This window comes from Mus caroli, chromosome 5 (genome assembly GCF_900094665.2).
Source record: "Mus caroli chromosome 5, CAROLI_EIJ_v1.1, whole genome shotgun sequence".
In the NCBI taxonomy this organism is placed as follows: Eukaryota; Metazoa; Chordata; class Mammalia; order Rodentia; family Muridae; genus Mus; species Mus caroli.
The window spans coordinates 57,234,567-57,256,853 of NC_034574.1; the positions used below are offsets into that span (position 1 = coordinate 57,234,567).

Genomic DNA, 22,287 nt, shown 5'->3' on the forward strand with positions numbered 1-22,287 from the left:
GAGGAGAGGAGAGGAGAGGAGAGGAGAGGAGAGGAGAGGAGAGGGGTTAGGCTTAAGCAGTTTGCTTATAATCATCACTAGTCAAGTGATAATTTAAAGTAAATGGATACAGTTTAAAAATCAAGCTTTTAATCACTAAAAGGAAATAACCAAAATAGAGTATTTTCAATAAAAGAATTTAGACTAAACAGAAGTCTCTATGTAAGGAAAGGGGAGAGAGAGTGGGGTGAGAGTAGTCGGAATGTATTACACACATGTGACGTTCTCGGAGAATAAAACTTAATACAAATTAAAATAGAAATGCCTAATATTGACTTGCTTTCATTTTAAAATTCTAACTGTAAAACTACTAGAAAAAATATAGGGGCAAAACTCCATAACACAGATGAGGCGGGGACCCCAAGAATCACACTCAGAACAGCAAGAGCAGGCAAATGGGCTTACACAACACTCAAGCTTCCATATAGCCACGGGGACAAGAGTGAAGTCACACCTACAGAATGAGGGAAAATATTACATAGGTATTAAAATAAATGTCATGTCTCCCACAGCTTGGGTCCCAGAACCCTGCCTAGGGCTGGGGATGGAATGAAGAAAGAACAGACACACAGACATACACACAGTGAAGCTGGAATCTACCACATAAATAAATGTGTGTGTATGTGTGTGTGTGTGTGTGTGTATACACACATACATTATATATATATACATACACACACACATAGAGAGAGAGAATATATATATGTATATATGCATATATATATACATAGATATATGGTAGGTATATATGCATATATATTGGTAGATGTGTGTGTGTGTGTATATATATATATATATATATATATATATATATATATATGGTAGATAATATGTAGAATGTATTAAAAACTGCAACAACTCAAGAGCAAAGAAATCAAAATAAAACACAAACACCTCAGTCCAATTTTTACTGGCATGAAAGGTTTCCAAGGCGGTGTTTTCAATCAGAGGCAATCAGAAAGTGGGGGGAAACAGAGAACACAGCTCAGAAACACGCGCTGGAGAACTCGAGCTGCATCGGTTTTTTACAAAAAGCCAGAGACCAGTGACAACGACGACAAGGCTGTGGCATCTGGAGACTGAAAGCAATTCCATTTATTTAACTTTGAAGAACAAAAGCTTATTCTTCTAAGAGAAAATCAAAACACATTTTCTGGGGAGGGAAAAAAAAAAAAAGGAACCATTTTGACGGCATTGCCAAAATAAACCAGGCAGAATGTAAGTCAGAATGAGCTACAAAAGGAGTTCAAGCCACAGGGGCAGGGAGGGATAGCCAGAGAGGGAGAAGACAAATGCATCTTGTTTTTAGAAGAGGGAAGGAGAGAGGGAAAGAAAAATCCCGCTCCCTCTGATGTGTTCTATCTAGAACACCCGATTGTCCCTCAGCAGCTATAAGGGTCAGCTAAGGACCTCTGTGCACAGCAAGAACTGTGGGTGTCCAGGCCTCTGTATCGGAAGACAGAATATTTGCACATCACGTGCACATTTCCGCATGTAAATTCTAAGTCGCGTCTAGATTGCTTATAATACCAAATACAAGTAAATGCTATGCAAATCGTCATTGGACTGCATTGTTTAGGGGATGGTGGCATGGGAGGACAGGTGGACACATGCAATCAGGACAGACAGAGGACTTCCAGAAAGAATTTCAGTTGGATCGTGGATGAATCTAAAAGTGCAGTCTATGGATATAGTAAACTGACTTTAGCAAGCATAGATTCTGTTGAGAGAGAGAGAGAGAGAGAGAGAGAGAAAGAAAGAAAGAAAGAAAGAAAGAAAGAAAGAAAGAAAGAAAGAAAGAAAGAAAGAAAGAAAGAAAGAGAGAGAGAGAAAGACACAGAGACAGAGTCAGAGACAGAGACAGAGAGAAAGGGAGAGAAAAAGAGGGGGAGGGAGCAAAGGAGTCAGGAACAGGGAGAAGAACCCAATAATCCAATAAGTAAGAGAATCTACAGTAAATTAAGCAACTTGGAAAACCCAATTTGAACAAAACACCTTTAAGGGAAAAACAAAAACAAAAACAAAAAACAAATTCAAAGATTTAATTCAACGACATAAAAACAAATCAGCTTTTTTCTGCTTTCTATAAAGTATGTATTTCCCTCTCTCCAAAGCGGGGTTTCAGCTGTGTAGCCCTGGCAGGCTTAGAACACACTGTGTAGAGCAGGCTGGTCACAGACTCACAGATCTATCTGCCTCTCATCTCCTAAGTAGAGGGAATAAAGGCGTGTGCCACCACACCCAACTGTTGCTACATTTTATGGCAAATCTTCTGATTCAATAGTGGGCCAGAGATTTCAGCCCAAATGAAATCTTCCAGGTTTTCTTGGTTGAAAGTCAAGTCAAATCAACTGTCCCAAGCAAATTTTCCTAAGAAACATAAGAAAACCTTTTCAAATGTGCAATATTTTGAAGGTTCCTTCTTTTTCTTGGTCCATTCTCCACAAAATTCGGTGAAGACTTCTAAGACCCGTCTTTACAGAACCAGGTTGACATCTGTGACAACTGAAGCCAGGCTCCCTGGGTTCCACTGTAAACTCCTATTTCCTCATAATTCCAAACACACTGTTAAAACTCCAAGCTAAAGAACTTCAGCTGCAAAGCAAGATACTCAACTACTCCACAGATTGTAGTCACTTAATTATTATTCTGTCTGCTTTCGAATTTTTAAATTTCCATAATAATTCTTTTTTGTTGTTTTTGTTTCAAGAATAACTACAGTCAATTGGAGTCTCAGAGAATATGTTTCCTTCTTGAGGCCACTAGGTGAGTCTTACTGATTCAGACAACACACACAGTATGGCTATCCTCCATTGAAAGCCAACTTCACCCTAGACACTACCTTGGCGCTTGCCTTGAATGATATATTTACTTCCCCAAAAAGGAGGTATGGGCAGTTAAGAACTATTTATTTCCAAATGAGCTCACCCTGATGTACCTCTAATAGAACCCAGTTATGTAATCCTAGCAGGTGCCAGAGTGCTTTGCAGAGACTATTAAATTCCAAAGCAGTTACACATAGTCAGGACTTCAGATGATTTCTGTCAAATTCCTGAATCAGATACAGATAGAATTTGGGCTAGGAAAGCCACCTGAGCAATCCTAACTTTCTAGATCACCGTAACCAGGGCAGAGTGTGGCAAGACCATCGCCTTGCAGTTCCTTCCTGCCTTCCACTCGTCTGTGTCTTCTTCAGCAGTCAGTGCTGCCCAGGTGGAGTCACATGTCAGGATGACCCCATACTTCTGGCTGGGTTTCCATGACCTTAGACTTCAACAGCAGGTGCATCTCTTCCCAGATGGTGACTTTAATCAGCTGTGCCAGGTCAAGGTCATGCAGCAGTCCACACCTAACACCAAAGGTGTTGCTGTCTCTGCTCAGGACTGCTTCTCTAGATGATGAGATGCCCTATGTCTGCGATGCTCACCCAATAAGGCAGACTCTAACCTTGGTGGTTACTAATCATGTGACATGTGACTAGTATACAACCTGAATGCTTACTTTCAATTAGTAAGGTGCCTAGTTGACTGAAAGCTACAGACAGAGCTCTAGAATGATCAGTAGAGATGTCTACCAGCCAGGGCCTAGGCTTCCTACACCATAGCCTAACTGGGTCAGGACTAGCCTTCTGTCTTGCAACTCAGAGACGTGGGTACAAGTCTTGAGTCTTCTGTCCAGTGATATGACCAATGACTGATACCCTATCCACCCATGTGGCAGATTCCTCGTCTGGGATGATGGTGTGACCCTCGTTAGGAAATGTTTATAACCATGACAATGGTAGTGTCAGCGCTGTGTCCAGAAAGCTTGAATCCCAAGCTAACACTAGCTGCTGTCCGGAGCCACTCATTCACCCTCTTTCCTTAGGTTCCTCTCAGTTGAGAAGCCAAACTTTTTTGCCTTGCTTTTCCTCTTTAAAGACGCCCACACCAGTAATCCTAGTACTCAGGATGCCGAGATAAGACTGTTGTAAGTTCAAGGCCAGCCCAGGCCACAAAGTCATTTCCAGGCCAGCATGAATGACAGTTGAGAAACTCTTGCCTCAAAAGACAAACAAACACACACAAAATAAGAAACCAAAAAAAGCCCCTATTTAGCATCAAAAATTAGAAGGGGCCAGATCTCCCCCAACACAAACCTGCAGGAACCAGTCTCTAAAGAGGGGCCAGTACCCCCATGCTTCAGAGTTAAGGAACACACACCTCCTCGAGGTGACTTCCAGAGTGTCTTTAGCCCTTTGAACCTGCAAGCTATTACAGAAACTTCAAGGACAATGACCTTCGCATCCTCCACTCAGCCTCACCCACCGAAGTATGAATTACCTCAGGATACCAGCAGCACTGCCCAGCAGGTCCAGCGTGTGCAGCATGCCAGGCCCTGGGCTTCACTGCAACTTCAGAGAAACCTCCTTGTCCCCCCATGGCAGGTAGTGTCGTCTCCATGTGCCAATGAGACATAAAAGGCTGCCACGACTGGCCCAAGCCTCCTTATTAAGAGTGGCAAACAGAGAAACTGCACCTGGCAGCCAGATCCAGGATATAGGCTCAGCTCGGCCCAGTCCTCCGTCCGTACCTGACCTCACTTCCTTTATATGCTTGGACCCCACCCCTGCCCCCACGCTGATGTCCGGGTCTTGCTCTTTTACGTGTAGCAAGCATAAAGACAACAAACACTCCTCAAGCCAGAAAGGAAGGAGTCAGAAGAAAGCTAAGCCAAAAGGAAGTCATTACGGGGGAAGTAGCTGAGCTGAACTTTTAAAACATCTAAACAAAGTAGCTGTCACCTTGTCTTCAGAGTGCTCCAGGAGAGCTGGTGCGAAGAACAGTATTGTCCCTGGGGTATCTCAACGTAATGTTCCTACTGAGGGCTGCAGAGCAATATCCCACTGACGGTACATGATAGATGAAGAATTGTTTTCCAGCTCAGAACAGAGGCTTGCTTGATCCAGTCTTTCTCAGTCACAGTCTACTTAAACAAGGTAAGAATGGATATCCTTTGCCACCCGATATCTTGTGTTGTGTTGTTTTGTTTTGTTTCGTTTTGTTTGACCCTGAGTTTCACTGGTCAGTCTCAAAGTCATAATCCTCCTGCCTCAGACTCCCAAATGCTGAGACAGTCTTATACTCCCATTCCAATCTGGTTTTTGTTTATTATTTTTTTCTTCCCTTTAGATAGAGAATGTACTAAGCTTCCAACCTTTAAGGGCTTATTTATTGTATATCCTAAAATTCTGGATTTTACTCTTTTTTTGAGGACAAAGCTGTTGCAGTGACACTAGACATCTGAGGTGATGCTTCTCCCAGAAGGCTGATTCCTGTCTCACAGTCACCACCACTCTGTAATGCTCCAACCCTCTTCACAAGGGGCTCCAGGCAGACAAGTATTCACAAAATCCTGAGACTTAGTGCCCTGCCGTGCCAACAGTTTCAGGGAGGCCCTCTCATTTTCTGTGTGGCCAGCGTCCTCAGAGGGCTCTCCAACCCACCCGGCCACCCTCCTGCCCCAAAGTCCCCCAAACTACAGCTCACCAGCTACTCCGTGTCACTCCGCTCCCTCTTCACAGGTGTCGCAGGCACATCCCCGTTGACACTCTCAATCCCACTGACAGACATCAAACTTCTGCGCTCCTTCTGATTTGACTTGTGCTCCACTTTCGTGACTCTGAACCTGAGGACAGAAAAGGGACGTGACGGGACTTCGCTTTTCCAGTTCCAAGCAGGAACTGTAAGTTTAGGAAAAAAAAAAATTTCACCTGGAGGAAACCAACCAAGCTCAGACTAAAGGGAGAACAGCAACTGAATCGCTACCGGACAAGAGGGGCACATTCCCCTGCAGGTCCTTGTGTGACATCTCTAATAGTTTATGGGACACACAAAGTGGGTCAGAAAACACTTAGGCTGAATTGCTCTGTGGCCTCAGAGTTGTGGTTTCCAGTGGTAGCGCGACCATTAACCACAGAACTGTAGGCCACAGGAAGAGCCCATTACAACGCAGACGAACATAACCAAGATGGCCACCGCATAACCAGCTTGAGCAAATACGCCCCTGCTGGGCAGGGGAGCCCAGCGGTGACTTCACTACCGTAAGTTGTTTCTGCTTTCCAAAGCCAAATTTAGATTAACTTTCACTTGAGATTGAAGAAAAACAGTTAAATAAATTAAAGAAGAGAATTTCATTAAGGAGTGTGAGAAAAGATAAGGCAGTCGGCTCTGTCTATCTTTCTAGAATGGTGTCATCAAGCCCCCAGAGCTTTCCAGTAACCACATTTTTATAGTGGCGGCCTTGCCCAAAGCGAGATCACAAGCCACAAAGAGGAGGAGTCTGGGAAGCAGAGACTATCCTGTCAACCTGGAAGAGTCTTAAGCAAACATTCTGAAAAGCAGCCCCAGTGATTAAACACCCATCATCTCCAGCGTCTAACGAGGGGGTGGACTCTGAGCCCTGAAAAAATGCATATTGGAGCTGAACTGAGAATTTTCAGCACATTTTTCAAGAGGAAACAGAACGTGCTTTGTCTGCATGGCTTCGGGTTCTCATTCACTGGGTTCGTGAATTCCCATGACTCTGCCTCTTGATCAAAGTCTGGTCATGGGTTGCATGGCTCTGCCGTGAGTGCCAAACAGTCCTCGGCCTTGTCCTGGTGGCCACTGCCACACAGAACAAGACTCTACAAAATTAAAATTACAATAAGAACTTTGGAAAACTGACAGTGTTCCTTGGGTGCTCATGAGCCCGAAACTACCCTAAAACCCTTACCGGAGTCACCATTTTTAGTTCTCACAGAAGCCCTGGGAAGTGGCTGTGATGGCCCTTCTCACCTTGGGCAGGAGGGGAGCAGAGATAGAGTGACAGAACAGTCTGTAAGTAGTAGCACCATGGCTGGATCGAGGTAGATGTAATGAGTCCCAGCAACATTTCCTAGAGGTTTGGCCTCGTTTAAGCCCAGCACTTACTCAGTCTGATTCCTGCACGGGTGACCTTTCCCAATGTGTCACAACTGACGCAATGCACTTCCTGTATAAACCCCTCAGACCACAGGAGAGTCCCCTGCAAACCTGACCATGTCAAGTCTCACTAAGATGTCCATCCAACAGCAGGATCTTTAAATCACATTTGGGTCACAAGAAAAGGATGCCCGGGGACTGAGGGACCCAGGGGACAGTAGAGGTGACCGCAAAGAAAGCAGTCACTGCATCTGGCGTGGATCTTAAGTGGCAGAGACTGGAACGTTCTGGATCGAATCTGTACTTCTCTATCTAATGCATGACAGCAAGACAGTTCCTGATGGCCTGGAACTTTGGTGAAGACAAGTGATCAGCCAGAGCCAGTGGCATGGGAGTCAAATGACACCTACCACCCAAGGTTGCTTTCACTAAAAACCCCTTCACAGTATCTGCCACAGCTCTCTCTGTTTACAAACCCGCAGAGTCAGGAGTGGATGGCGGGGCCTCTGGCTCTGGATAGCCGTGTGGAAAAGCCATACATTGACCTGATCATCTGTTTTAGATTCTCACAAGAGAAATAGAAACATATGTTCTGGGCACAGTTGAGAGTCTGGGCTCCATCTACTTACAGAGATGAATTAATTAATTCCTCATCTTAATTAATACTTGTTCTCTATGAGCTATCAAGAGCTGTCTGGTCTGTCAGAAACATCCAGGATCCAAACCCGGACATATGGAAGAAGCCAGAGTCATGAGAACTTGACACCCCGCCCCAGTAAAAACCTAAGGATAATCCTGTAACCATAGCAACTAGGTCTCACACAAGCAGCACCAGGACCCCTCCTTACCTGCCCACAGAGAGGACGGTGACCTCTCCTTGTCGCCGTGGCCGTCCCTCTTTGGTCTTGTTGGTGGGTTTTATGAAGTGCCATCGCTTGTGCCTGCATCGTTGGCACACATCCCGTTCAACGACACCTCCCACTGTGTGCAGATGATGACCGCAGACATGCTTCCCTGGGGTGGCCCCTGGTGACAGGGGACCAGGACTCACAGGTGGGCTCCCTGGCGTGCTAGGAGTGACAGGGCTAAGGTAGAGAAGAAAAGGAGAAGGAGACAAGGTAAACAATGGCTACTTAGGAGAAACCCCAGTGAAGGCAGGTGTTCCCTAAGATGCAGGGACACACCCTTCAGTTGTACAAATGAACTTTGTGACCTGGCCCTGGGCAACTGCACTCAGCTCTGGGGACCATGCAACAGCTGCTCATTCCAATGGTGATAGCAGTCGGGCTGGGGAATGCGCCACTGTTTCCAAGGAGGCCACGCAATCTGACTTCACATTACTCTTTTCCAAGACTCCCATTCTCCTTCTCACACCATCACACTGACTTCTCACACAGAGCCAAGAGTCCACCTGGAACGCCATGCAAGCCACCCCGAGTGTACCATGGAAAGGTTAGAATACTAGATCCAATCTGACTACTACATCAAAGAAAAAAAAAAACTTCTAGGTTAAGACATAGAAGGTGGTACTTGAAATATATGCTGATGTGGCTGACAACCGAAGAGCAGCTAATTGCCTCCTAAGAATGCCCTACCTGTTAATATAATAGACCCTGATGGATCTTTGAGGTATATGCATTAATTTCCTCACCATAAAAATGAGGACATTGAGTCTCAAAGAAGCGAAACATCTTACCCAGTATAAATAGCACCTAAGTGGTTTTGAAATCCAAACCTAGAAAGTCAACTTGTACAGTCCCTCCCCCTGCCACCCCTACCTCACCCCCTACCCCCGCCCACCTCCATGCATGACCATAGCCAACACAGTGCTTCAGAGGCAGGGGTGACCAGTCGGGTAACCTAGAAGAAAGACATTTGGCTAGACCAGCTAAGACATATAAAGCAAAATTGTAGATACACGACGTCAGTTCCTTTCCGAAAGCACATACCAACCCTGTGCTAGAAAAGGAGGGATCCAAACAACACAGGGCTGGACTGACCAGGAGCCAGCCCTCTATGGCACCTGAAATCAATACCTAGGACCTGAGATGTGCAGCAAGAGCCCCAAGGCCACATAGATGGCTGGCGGAAACCAGCCTCTGAACTGCTGGCATCCAGTGGACTAGCACACTTCAAAAGCAGTCCAGGCCACGCTAGAACTGACGAGTCAAACAGTAACAACAACTGTAAAGTTCTCACGTGCTCTTTAGCAATGTCCTTAAAGCTGATGAAATACAAACACACAGTAGGACCGCCCCGGCAGCACATTCGCTTGATGTCAGGTATTAGAAAACTGAGCTCATCAACTACATTTACTCAGCAAGTATCAGTGATTACACAGCCCAATAACAGGCCCACAGTCAACCGAGTTCAGGCTACGGAGAGCCAATAAGTACTGAACAGCAAGTATCTATGGGCAAAGGTAAGAAACATAGTCTTCGTGGCCTAAGCTGCATCTCCAGAACTTGAGCACATGACTCAGTGTTCAGCCCGACTCCTCTAATGTGCACATACAACAGGGCCCATCTGACAGACACATTCGCAATAAAGAGTGGTAGGTGCCCTTGGTAGGGACCACAGACAATGCAGATGATCCTGCTTAGCATGGCACTCCATCCCAATTGAACATCCTGTCATATTTTGCATATTCTCCAGCCACCAAACTATTCCAAGGTGGCCTGTCTACAGAACCTGTTCCCATCAGCACCAGTAGAACACCTAGCACAGACATCACTTCCTCCTTGTTGACCTTCTTCTGGTCCCCAGAACCCCCAAAATTCCTACCTGTGCCTCTCCGAAGGTCTCCCGCACTCATCTCTATGCTGCAGTGGCTGAAACCTTCCAGAGCAAAGATCTGTGACTGTCCTGTTCTATCCATCACTGAACCATATACCCAGTCAACGTTCCTAGTTACAGAAATTGAGGACTGTCTAGACATATAGTTATCTGTAACTAATTACGGGAGAATCTGGTGCCCGACCACAACCTATAACCAGTAACACAAAAACAGATGGTAGCAGGTAATCCAAACTGACCAGGTCATTATTTAGTTACTGTTGTTCATAAAGGTCTCGCAGGACCGGAAGTGCTCTATAGTCCTGGTAATAATTGAATGAAGTTAGCACAGTGGTTTGCAGATAAGGATCTGGAACTCAGCAGGCTCAGTTAACTTGTGCATCAACCAGCAGTCACCTACACACTGGAGGCAGGACACAACCACTCTCAAGCTCTGAACCTGCTCTTTGACTCCGAGCCAATAACTTGCCTTCTCCAACCCTACTGTCTACCACAAGAATTCCCAACCAGGGTTACTGAGACCCAGGCTGATCCAAGACTTTCTCTGAGGCCCTGATAAAAGGTTGTCTCAACCTGGGAATAAGCTGGGCAGAGCCAGTAAAGGCCTAGGGCAAGGGCCTTGGAGGAACTGACTACATCGTGACAACTCAACTCACCCATGGGTCTCAGTTCCGTGGCCACTGTGTGCTCTGTCTGTGGAGCACTTGAGGCATCCTGTGTTCCCTTGTGCAACACTGTTTGACTGGCTTCCTGTTGATGTCACCCATTGTATGATAGCTTTACACTGACTGGATCCCATTTTCCCCATAAAAGCTGTATTTAAGATGTTGCGCTTCTTAATAAACTTGCTTGCCATAAGCCATCGGCTTACACAAGAGCTCCTCCTGGTCCCAGCTTCTGTCTTCTTTATCTTCTAATCTCTAGCTCTTGCCCTCAACACCTAGTGGGTCCTGGACCCAATTCCTGTGAGCTTGGGTCACAGAGGGATGTCCTCTTGGGAACACTGTCAGTATGCGGAGGGAGACATTTTAGGTTGTCACACTTTGAAGGAGAGGAAGTGCTCTGTCATCCAGTGAGCAGAGATGAGGGACTCTGCTCAATAGTCCATCTCGTGCTAGCCATTACTCTCAGCGAAGACTTGCCTGACCCCAAATGCCAATAGTACCCAAGGCTAGAGGCCAGCTCCGGCTGAACACAGTACCAAGGGAATCAATCCGAACAAGCAAATGAAAACTGTCTCCATCCACTGGGAGAGAAGCACTCACCTTTCAATATCGCCCACGCTGTTATCAGCTACCATAGCTTTCAAGATATCTGCATTCGCTGAGGAAGAAAAAGAACTAAGTGAGCAATCAGAGCCATGTTAGAAAAGTTGTCCGTGAGACACCGAGCTTCTCCTCAGTCCCCAGAGGCCCGGATGAGGAAGGTAGAAGGTTTACTTCCCAGATGGCCAACTGCTGTTACTCTGATCTAGGACTGCAGAAGCCCCTAAGTCGGGACAAACACTCCAAAGTTATCTGAGTGTAGGCGGGCTTAATTTAGAATTACAGTGTTCATGCTTTAAAACCTCGAGGATGTGAGCTGTCAACACACAGAACCCAAGCTTCTTAGGGCCAACCCACACCCACGCCCACGCCCACACCCTATGTCCTGACTTCTCAACGAGTAGCCAGTCAAAGGCAGCAGTGAAAGTCAAGTTTTTTTGGGCTATTTAGTTGTCAAGGCCAAATGCTATTACCAACTCTAACCTTTTCCATTGATTTTTAAAGCACCGTTCCCATCCCATGACTAACCACAATAAATTCTCCAGAGAGGAAAGAATGAAAGGATTACTGATTTACCAAGTGAGCCAATGATAGGTAGCTCGTAGCAGTTTACATCACATGACATCCCCAGAGAAGGACAATTTACTGGAGTTCTAACTCTGCTGCTGGGAGAGTTGAGTGGCAAGGGCCCACGTGCTGTGTGCTTCACACTCCGACTTCCTTTTGGCCTCTCCCACTTTTTCCCCTACCCATCCTCCCATGAACATACAATAGCAAAGACTTAGATCCACTTATGGCCTTTGGCCTATCTGTTGCTATGTATAAAAGTGGTAAGTTTGTTGTCGTTTCGATTTGTCTTATTTTTGGGGGGGGTCCCCCATGATCTCCAGTCTCCACTACCTTGGGGATCACAACACCCCACTGCAGCTTTTAGGAATCCAAGGGGGTGGGAGTGGTATTTCTAAGAAATATTTACACATGTCACCCCTTTCCTTAAAAAACTACTTTTTTTTTTTTTGCCCTTTACAATGGTGAGGGTGTCCAAATGAGCTGCCAAACATGAGTTTTTATTATAAAACCATATGATTTTATTATTTTAGAAAAAAAGTTCCTCTTTCTCCACATCCTCACCAGCATCTGCTGTCACATGAATTTTTGATCTTAGCCATTCTGACTGGTGTGAGGTGGAATCTGCCAGCAAGATTTTGCTGAAAGGACCCTGATATAGCTGTCTCTTGTGAGACTATGCCAGTACCTGGCAAATACAAAAGTGGATGCTCACAGGCATCTATAAGATGGAACACAGGGCCCCTGAAAAAGGAGCTAGAGAAAGTACCCAAGGAGCTAAAGGGGTCAGCAACCCTATAGGAGGATCAACAATATGAACTAACCAGTACCCCCCCCCCCCAGAAGTGTGTCTCTAGTTGCATAAGTAGCAGAGGATGGCCTAGTTGGCCATCAATGGGAGGAGAGACCCTTGGTATTGCAAAGATCATATGCCTCAGTATAGGGGAATGCCAGGGCCAGGAAGTGGGAGTGGGTGGGTTGGGGAACAGGGTGGGGGGAGGGGGTGGTATAGAGGACTTTCGGGATAGCATTTGAAATGTAAATGAAGAAAATATCTAATAAAATAAAACTAAAAAAGAAAAGTCGCTTGTATATAGAATGAAAAGAAAGAAGAAAAAATATAAAAAAAAAAAAATAAGAAAAAAGCCCTGAATTAGATCTATAATATCTCCACCCATACAACAAAAAAAGACACATTGACTCTGACATACTTCATAATCCTATGATATACGTCACTTTCCTGTTTGACTGATATTGAGGATTCAGGAAAAGAATTTTCTTTCAGATAATAGGTTGGAGTGTTGCTTTGATTTCCATGTTCTTTGGTCCCCTGAAGATTCCTGGGTTAAAACCCCCATTACCGCTTCTGTCCATGCTGTCATTGCTATCCTTGGCTTGGCACCCTTTGATGCCGCTCTCCCTCAAGTCTGGTACTGGATGGCAGCAAACTGGCCTCATGGGAGGAGGAGCTATGGGAAATGGTCCAACCTTCTGAATCCAGGGAAGGTGATGAGGTTACTGGAACACGGTCTCAGATGTCAGACAGCTCTTGGGATACTCTCTCTCAGCCTTCGTTCCCAGGAAAGGGTTGGTATAAAAGTGAGAGGACTGGGGCTATAGCTCAGCAGCAGAGCATATGCTTAGCATGCAGGAGTCCCTGCATTTGAGTCTTAGCCTCCACAAGGAGAGAGCCACTCTCTCTGGCTTCCTGGTCACCCTGGGTTCTTTGCCTTTCCCCCATGCTCCTGACATGTTGTTATCCACTAAGATGTGACCCAGCCAGGTGGACCCTCACTCCGGAGTCCAAATCAATGAGGCTACCTGATCTTGGACCTCCATCCTCCAAACTGTGAGCTACAGCAAACCACTCTGTTTTTAAAAAGCACTAGCTCTGTATATTCCATTATAAATTAACAGAAGATGAACTAATAAAGAAGTATAATCTCACATGCGACTTCTGTAAAATATACAGGAAATGGCCAGTGTGTGCGTTCCCATAGTTTACCAAATGTGACCAAAGAGGAAACAACAACATCAAAGGGAATGAGGTCATGCTGGCTATAACAGATTTGTATAATGATAAGCATTCAAAAGAAAACTGTTTAAACTTACCTGAGAAAATAATTCCCTACATATGACGAGTGCCCGTTAAGTAAAATATGAAATTATTTACTATCCTTGATGCTCTCCAAACTCCTACACAATGCTAGAAAAACCCCCGCTGACCACACACAAACACTACTCAGTTTGGCTCTGTAGAGAAAGGTAAACTCAGGGATAGCACCGGGGTTGCTCCAGTTCTCGGGGATTAAGAAGAAAAGTGTGTGGGTGTATTGAAGAGTTCTGAAAAACCCGAAGAATTTCCCTAGTGAAACTTCTGGAGGCAAATAGGAGTGTCTTTTGTCATTCATAATGAGCTACTTGGTAAAACACAGTCTAAGATAACAAGGTGAGTCAGGGCGGGGCCAGTAATCAGAAAGGCCCGCCCAGTGATTAGAGGATAACAACTCTGGCCCTAGTCCCTCAATCCCAGTGCCTGGCTCCCCGCCTCTAGGTGTTCCCCTTTAACAAAGCACTGAATGTAATAGCATATCCCTGCCTCTGAGAGCCATTCTAGCAAACCCGAGGAAGGGACTGGGGGATTCTCAGATTCTTAGTGTGCACGTTAGAGGACAGGCAAAGCCCACCAGCCTTGTGAAGCTGAGCCCTTTGCCTGTGGTAGACCACATTAACTCCCTGGCAGAGTCAGAAGTGAATTAGACACGCACGGAGCTGGCGTCAGACGTGAAGAACTGCTTGGGTTGGAAATCTGCCACACATCCTATATTGGAAGCACAGCACGGGCTAGAGAGGTGGCCCAGTGGTTAGAGCGCATGCTGCTCTTGCAGAGAAGTCCTCTGATTCCCAGCCCCCATGGGTATACATCTTTCAGAAATACGCAGTGAGACAGCACACCGCCACAAAACGTGCCTGCCCAGCAGATCAGCTACTGTCTCCAAACCCCAAAGGACAGCGACCTAACCTAAAATTGATTTAGAAAAGGAAAGGCAAAGAACGTCACCTTGGGAAGCCAGCTTGTCATTCTAAGTGTGTACCACTGTCCTGTCCTTCAGTCTGATTCTGTTGTCCCCCTTCTGGCTTAAATCTATATTAAAATTCTAATAAACCTCAATTTTACTTCATTAAAAAAAAATCATGACTACATCTGACAAATTAAATTACCCATCTGGCAAGTTAAAAATAACAAATGCAGGAGACTGCTCGTATGTCAATACTACAAATGATTAAAACTAAATGTGGGTTAACAGAGAGCCTAGTAAGATGTTAACAGAGAGCATGTGCTTCATCTTATTCCTTTTTAATTCCTTTTAAAAAGTTCAGAGTGCAGTTATAATTTGTAAATTTAGAGAGTGTCAGTTTGGGAAAATAACAGTGAAGTCTAAATTGAAATCAAGTTTGAGGTTGTGCGAACTATGGAATACAAGGTGGGGTAACGAGGTGCTTGTTGCATACAGTGGCGAATTTTAGCCTCAGAGTCAACCTGAAAACATTCTAGGTTGTAAACTAGTGTGTTGGAATTCAGTACTGCCAAATCCCATGCCCTGATGGGAAATCTCTGAAAAATAGGCCCAAACTCAAATATTCTTGTCTTTTTGTTCTTATCTAAAAACCATTCTACTAAGTTTATTTACTCATTCACTTTTTTTTTTTTTTTTTTTTTTGCAAACTATCAAAACTGAAAGAGAGAAATATCATTGCAAAGCTGAAAGCAGGACAATGTTTAGAACTAGACAGAAGGCTTGAGCCGCGTGGACCTAAAGCCCTTGGAGTCTCCCTTCCTTCACTTCCAAACTGACTGTAACACCAGTTTCTCATAAGGCTAAGGACACAAAGCACAGCTGGAAAACAGGTGCAGCTCTTAGTCTGGGCCAGGTGGATGCTCTCGCTGAGCGGTGTGGGGACCAAGGTCCCAGAGAGAGGCTGGTGATGGAACGGTGGCATCTGCCGATGGAAGTGGACACTGTAGCACTTCAGCAGATTGGGGTAAGGAGTACCACAGACCTGATAAAGCACGAAAAGACAAGTATCTGTTCCGGTTTGGGTGTGTCCTAAAATTCACTCATGTGTCAGAAACATTATTCCCCAAAGTCATACTGATGGCATTTGGAGGTGGGGCCTTGGGGTGACTGGGTCAGGAGGGCTCTGCCCTAATGAATACACTGGTCTGCTCGTGGATTCTTAGATTCGTGGATTACTGAGAGAGTGGGTTTTGTTTTTTTTTTTTTTCATAAAAGCAGCTTCTTTCTGACATGACTGCTCTGTCTCGTCACGTTTCCAGCTCAGAACGTAGCAGTGAAGGCCCTCTCCAGGTGCCAAGCAGATGCTGGCCCCACGATTCGACTTGTCAGCCTCTAGAACCATGAGCTAATAAATAAACTTCTGTTCTTTATAGCTCGTCAAGCTTGGGGTACTCAGTTACAGCAACAGAAAACATCATCCTATTAAGACAACCCCCAGCCTTCAGAACAAAGACCCTCATTCATTTAGTAACACTTGGATCCTTCTCTTAAAAAGTTGCCTTAAAATACATTTCATAGGCTGAGCATAGTGGCGCATGCCTATAATCCCAACCTTTAGGAGATAAGGGGAGGTGGACCAGAGGTTCAGGACCATCCTTGGCTATATACCGAGTTCAAAGCCAGGCTGCTTAAGCTCTATCCACATTTAATACTGGATAGCCTAGAAGATACAAACCACAGAGGCAGAAAGCAAAGCACCTTTGCAGGTGGTTTGGGGAGGAAGGAACGGGGAGAGAAGCAGCCATCTTTCAGAGTGGGGTGCTGAGGAAGTTCTGGCATACGCTGACACTTGTGTAGCTCTTAGAAAGGACATGGATGCTACCCAACTCCCCCCTTCCAAAGGGCCAAGTGGTTAAATGGGTGAAAGTAAGTCTGTGTGTGTGTGATGTGTGTGTGTGTGTGTGTGTGTGTGTGTGTGTGTGTGTGTGTGAGATGTGTGAGAGAATATTCATATGCAGAGGTCCACGTGGGCGTCTTCCTCAATCACTCTCCTCATATTTGGAGACAGGCTCTCTCACTGAACCTGCAGTTCACCAATTGGCTAGACCAGCTGCTCAGAGCCCTCCAGACCTCAGAGCATCCACACGCCCAGAGCTGGTGTTACAGGCACGGGGGCCCTGACCGTCACTCCCCAGTTCTTACCAGGATGCCTCAATTTCTTCCCAGTTCAAACTCATATCCTTAAATGTGAAACACAAGAACCAGCTAAGATGTGAGTCCTTATGACACCCAGCACATCGCTTGTGCTACCCCACACAGTTGTGTAATGTAACTCTCACTCCATAGTGGGGAGCTGAGGCTTTATAAAGTCACGTGATACACAGCCTAGAAGCTACCAATCTTCCTGGCCCTCTGCAGTGCTGAAGCCACCAAACACCACCATGGCAACCTCTCCTGTTGGGACAGTGCTAAAAGCTGAGGTGTTACAGAGTTCAGGTAAAAGCCCTGAGAAGCCATTCAAATTCTGACTCTAAGGAGATTTTTAAATAACACTGAGATGCCCCAAAGCACGAAGCTATCCTTACCTTCATTTTTCATAATGTACTGGACAATCTGGCCGACCGTGTCACTGTTCTCATTTATACTGTCATTCAACTCTAAGAGAGAAAGAGGACAGAGCCGAGTTACGATCAACAAGTCAACTAGACATTTATCTTAGAGCCTAAGGCCTCACCGAATACCTTCCAGGAAGTTTAAGCACCCTCACACAGTGCGAGGAGTCTAGCTTTAATCCTTCAGCCCCACCTTCCCGATGCCACACGTTTTTGAATTCCTGGGCTGAACATGCATTTATAAATTAAACAGAAAAAGATGCAGGACAGTCCAGCATCCCCTCGCTTTGCATGACACTACAGGAGTGCATGTATCTCTGCCCCCACGTTCTCCTATCTTTCCTTACTACCTTCAACCCTCGGGAGAAACAAGAAGAAGGATCACTAAAAGGTTTTATCTAATCTCAGACATGCTGTTACAACTGGCCTCCTGATTAATGGTTTCAACTGAACAAGTAAGTTCTAAGTATTCATCCATGTTTATAAAACTCTCTTTTCCTTTGAAACAAGGTAGCTAAATTTGGGCACTGGTTATTTGTTTACAGACTCAGTTTACTTTGGGGACCCAGCATGAGTAGTCTATGTGACAGTCAAGTCAGGCAGAGAAAGAGGGGCAAGCCTCCATCTGGAAACCGATCTGTATAATTTATTTAGCAGGACCAGCCGAGACTGGATTGAGACATTGTACAGACTAGGACAACAGCACACCCATGTACCTGCAGGAGTGTCCTCTGCACCCCAAGGGAGGCTTCTCCCCTATGACCTATAGATGTTTGGACAGTCACAGTAGAAGCTGACGCCTGAGCCAACCTGCTTCGTGGGTTAGAAGGAACAGTGGGGGGAGGCCCTGCTCTGTTGACAAACATTCAGGGCCGGTTTGCTCATTCGCTGAGCGTGACTCATCCTGTTCACCCATGTTCCCCAGCCTCAAAGGTCAGTGGGGGTGGAAAAACCAACAGTCCAGCAAGCTGGCAAGCACTGAGAAATCTTCTCTTACGGGCCCTGCCGGTAGGCTCCATGGGTGACCTACTCCAAATGTCACCTCCCTGCAAAGATGTCACAGAGGGGCTGAGCTGGATGAAGAGTGAGCTGCCAGTCCTCGGACCCATCAGGAAACCTCCCTCAGGAAGGACTGGATAGGAATATCAGTGAGGAAGACATGCTGTGGATGGAGGTGACCCCACCACAAGCTATCAACACATGTACAGGGGGAAAGATGAGCGCCCTGACATTCACATGGAAGCACCAGTTCTTGCTGCAGCTCTACCGAACTATGACATACATCTATTCATTTAATAATATACAGTTCAGTCACATGGACTTCAGTGAGAACTCCTCCAGTGATACTTAACACCACAAACCCGATGAGACCCGTTTCACGTCCCTACCATTCTTATTAGAATCTTAATCAATAAGTAACAGCAAGGATTAGGTTTATGAGTAACTGCCAATCACCAAAACACCTTGTCTCAAAATTTCACATTAGCCCTTCAAGGTGGGGAATTCAACGTCAATACAATTAGAAATAAATATATGCCATACAAACAACAGTCCTGGGCTACCAGGCTCTGAAGTAAACCCTCAGCAAGCATTCAATAAATGCAGGCAAGATTTCAAACTCTGATTACTGCAGAAAATAGTTTTCCTCGTAAAGAAATGGATTATATATGACGTTTTGTTTCTTTAACTTAGAACCCACTCCTCAAGCCATTTCTTTTTAAAGCAGAGGTTACTTACCTATCTTTTCCACCTTTTCCTCTTCGACTTCCTGTTCCGCCTCTGTTGTACACCGGTAGCCTTTCTTCTTAAGTAAGTGACAGATGAGGACACCAAGGAGACCCATGACGAAGAACACAGGGACGAGCACATACGCAATGTATTCCGGGTGTCCATTCCCAGGGTTGTTGGTGGGTGACGATGGAGTGGTCTCTGCTCGGGAGTGTAACGTGCGGCTACCAGTGTTGTCTACAGAGAGGAACACGCACGGCTCTGTTAGGTGATGGCGACGAAGCTCTGGGAACATTTCCATTACATCAAAGTTTTGTGCTCCAAAGGCTACGAGCTGTACACAGGTCTGGGGATCCCAATAGAGGGGGATAAAGGGTGCGAGCATAGGCTTGAGCTGACACAGTCTAAGGCACCTCCTGAACTATGAGATCTCTTAAGAGAGGATTAGGAGGCACAGGGTTTTAGACTGCACAGAATACACATGCAAGTGTTAAGCGGGTCATTACAGCATACTACATAGTAGCTGTGTGTGAGGACCGGGGAGACATGAGGAAGAAGTCCAACTCCACCTTTTAGCATCATTCTGACAAGTCACAATGATCTAACAACCAAACGTTTCTGTATATGAAAAGAGCATCCTGACACAGTATCTGCACATCTTTCTATGAAGATGAAACCAATTGCTGCGGGCCAAACACACACGAGTGCATTTTTGCAGTCACAAATGATCGCCCTCTTGCCTGGCCAATGCCAGAGACGCAAGTGCACCACACCAAGGCAGACAGACAAACATCTTGTCCTCATGTGGCTTATGTTCCAGAAGGATTTAGTGAACTAAGATGATGACAGCACAAAGAGAGGAAAGACCAGGGATGGCCTCAGATTTCTGGTCCAAGGTCCAAATGCAAAACTGGAAGCCTGTGTGTATTTGTTCATTCATTGATCTAAATACCAGATACTGTGTGCCTGCTGTGTGGTGAGCCACTGCTGGGAGCTGAGAGGAGAAGGGGGAACACTAGCATCAGACACCCAGATCAGGTCACATGCAAGAAATTCATGTGCACCGAGAGACAAGAGCACTGGGGACCAGTCCACAAGAAAAGGGAAGCTGTGGCGAGGGTGTGGTTTAGAACAAAGAAGTTTGCTTTTAGATCTCTATCACATGAACTTATGCCAGAGGCAGCCTGAAAAGGCAGACAGTGTAATAGTCATATGGCCTCAGAAAAGTAAGTCAGAGAAAGCCTGGGCACACCACCACAACAAGTGGATAGGAAAGGGAGAATACAGACTGCAGAGAAAACCTGTGGGATAGGATAGATGGGGAAAACAATGAGACCGTGGAGAAGAAAGGAGCCCCTCTCACTCCAAAGGCTGACTGAAGCCCCTCCTGAGATGAGAAGGAAGAACTGCAGCACAACTAACAATTGCTGTGTAGGCTGCTGACATACAGATTGGATGGGTGGACAGATAAATGGATGGATGGATGAGAGGATGAATAGGTGAGAGGATGGTTGGATGAGTGGATGGATGGATGACTGGATGGATGAATAGGTGGGTGGGTGGATGTTTGGATGACGGATAGATGGATGAGTGCATGGGTAGATGTGTGGATGGTTGATGTGTGTGGATGGGTGGATAGAAGGATGGGTAAGTGGATAGATGGATGAGCAGATAGCTAAATGTGTGGATGGATGGATGATGGATGGATGGGTGAGTGGATGGTTAGATAAGTGGATGGATAGATGATGGATAGGTAGAGGAATGAATAGATGATGGATAATTTTATTTTATTTTGAAATTACAATAACCAGAATTGAGGCCTAAAGGTATATGAGCCTAGTTCCATTCCCCTCCTATTTTCTGGGGATCTTAAGCAAGGCTTTGTACAGCAAGCCCTCCTACTTTCTTGTATCTGATGATATACAGTTTTACCTCAGTAATTATAATCCTGTAAATACCCCTTCTCCGGCTGAAGAACCTCTTGTGCAACTGAATAGTTTCAAAACCCACGCAAATGGTCTATGTATCTATTGAAAAGACAAATGGAGACTGTGAGAAGCCCACATCTGTACTCTCCTGTATGCTACTTTCTCCCTTAGCATCTCTCTAGTTTTAAAATCGGTTAAAACATTTCTCTAATAAACTCCGGCTCTGCTTCACCCCAACTTGTCTTGAAACCTTTTTCTGCATTAAAGCCAAGATCGATTTTTACCTGAGTTGGGGTGCCTAAAAGATAAAGGGAATTCAGTATGCTGCCAGTTACAGAATGGAGCCTCCGTCCCTGCTCTCTCTGACTAGATAATGCCACAGAAAAATTAGGAGCAAATGAAAGGAGAAGGTCAGGTGGTTGAAAAGTAGAGGGAAATACAGCCTCTGGGTTTGATGTCCTGGCTCTGATTTCTCTGATAAAAATGAAGCTGCTTATGTAGAGAGTCACCTACCCTGCAAAAAAAACCCCAAAATCAGAAAGCCAGCGACAGTGATGCTTAGCTCTATGCTTTCTCAACAATGTTGCTAAGAAAGGATGACTGGGGTGTGACTGTACCACACCTAGTATGGAACGATCACAGGCCATAGCAGCAGCCAACAGTATCCAAGTGGGCATAACTGGAGCCCATGAGACAAAGGGCTGCTTCTCTTTTTACATGGAAATACCCACGGTCTTTAAAGTAAAGGAAACTACTGCTTTCATCAGTCTGCGAAAGGCTCCATTCATGACTTTATCAGGCAACCTCTAGAATTTGAGATAGCATTTTTTTTTATTTCTCATTCAAGAATACACACATACATGCATCTATCTATACAGACAGACACACACACATATACTTCTCACTGCACGTGACTTTTCAAACAAGGCATTGCATATATAACAGAGACTTCATAGATTATAATAATGAAATTTTAAAATTCCCACTGCATTTTTTTTAACTGTTCTCTTTTATAAGTAGATACACAAACACACAAACCCCACGGAGTGACACTGTGTACAGGACCTGGTGGGGTGATATGTTGTAGAGGTTTCATAGCCTGGGGTCAATAGAGTGTCATGTACCACCAAAGTTTATAAAAGTGCACTGTTATCTGATGAAGTATTTCTTACAATGTATTCCTATCACTAAATAATGCAGATATGTATATAAAAAGCACATATGTGTCTATAACACATAGATATATACAAAGTCTGAAACATTTAACTTTTTAGTTCTGAGTAAGCCTGCCTGCTTCCTTCCTTCCTTCCTTCCTTCCTTCCTTCCTTCCTTCCTTCCTTCCTTCCTTCCTTCCTTCCTTCCTTCTTCCCTTCCTCCCTCCCTCCCTC

At 45.2% G+C, this 22,287-nt stretch overlaps 1 protein-coding gene across 2 annotated transcripts in view; it reads right to left on the reverse strand.

The window, feature by feature from the left end:
* The window catches only part of Rell1 (RELT like 1), a 61,532-nt gene that overhangs the window by 10,977 nt on the left and 28,268 nt on the right, over positions 1 to 22,287 (reverse strand). For both annotated transcript variants that reach the window (XM_021162445.1, XM_029477770.1), the window contains exons 2-6: positions 18,981 to 19,208; positions 17,217 to 17,288; positions 11,045 to 11,102; positions 7,832 to 8,068; positions 5,568 to 5,706 (exon numbers count right to left, since the gene is read on the reverse strand). In XM_021162445.1, the coding sequence (XP_021018104.1) occupies positions 5,571 to 5,706; positions 7,832 to 8,068; positions 11,045 to 11,102; positions 17,217 to 17,288; positions 18,981 to 19,208 (731 nt within the window). In that variant the 3' untranslated portion in view covers positions 5,568 to 5,570. The remainder of the gene's footprint in view (positions 1 to 5,567; positions 5,707 to 7,831; positions 8,069 to 11,044; positions 11,103 to 17,216; positions 17,289 to 18,980; positions 19,209 to 22,287) is intronic.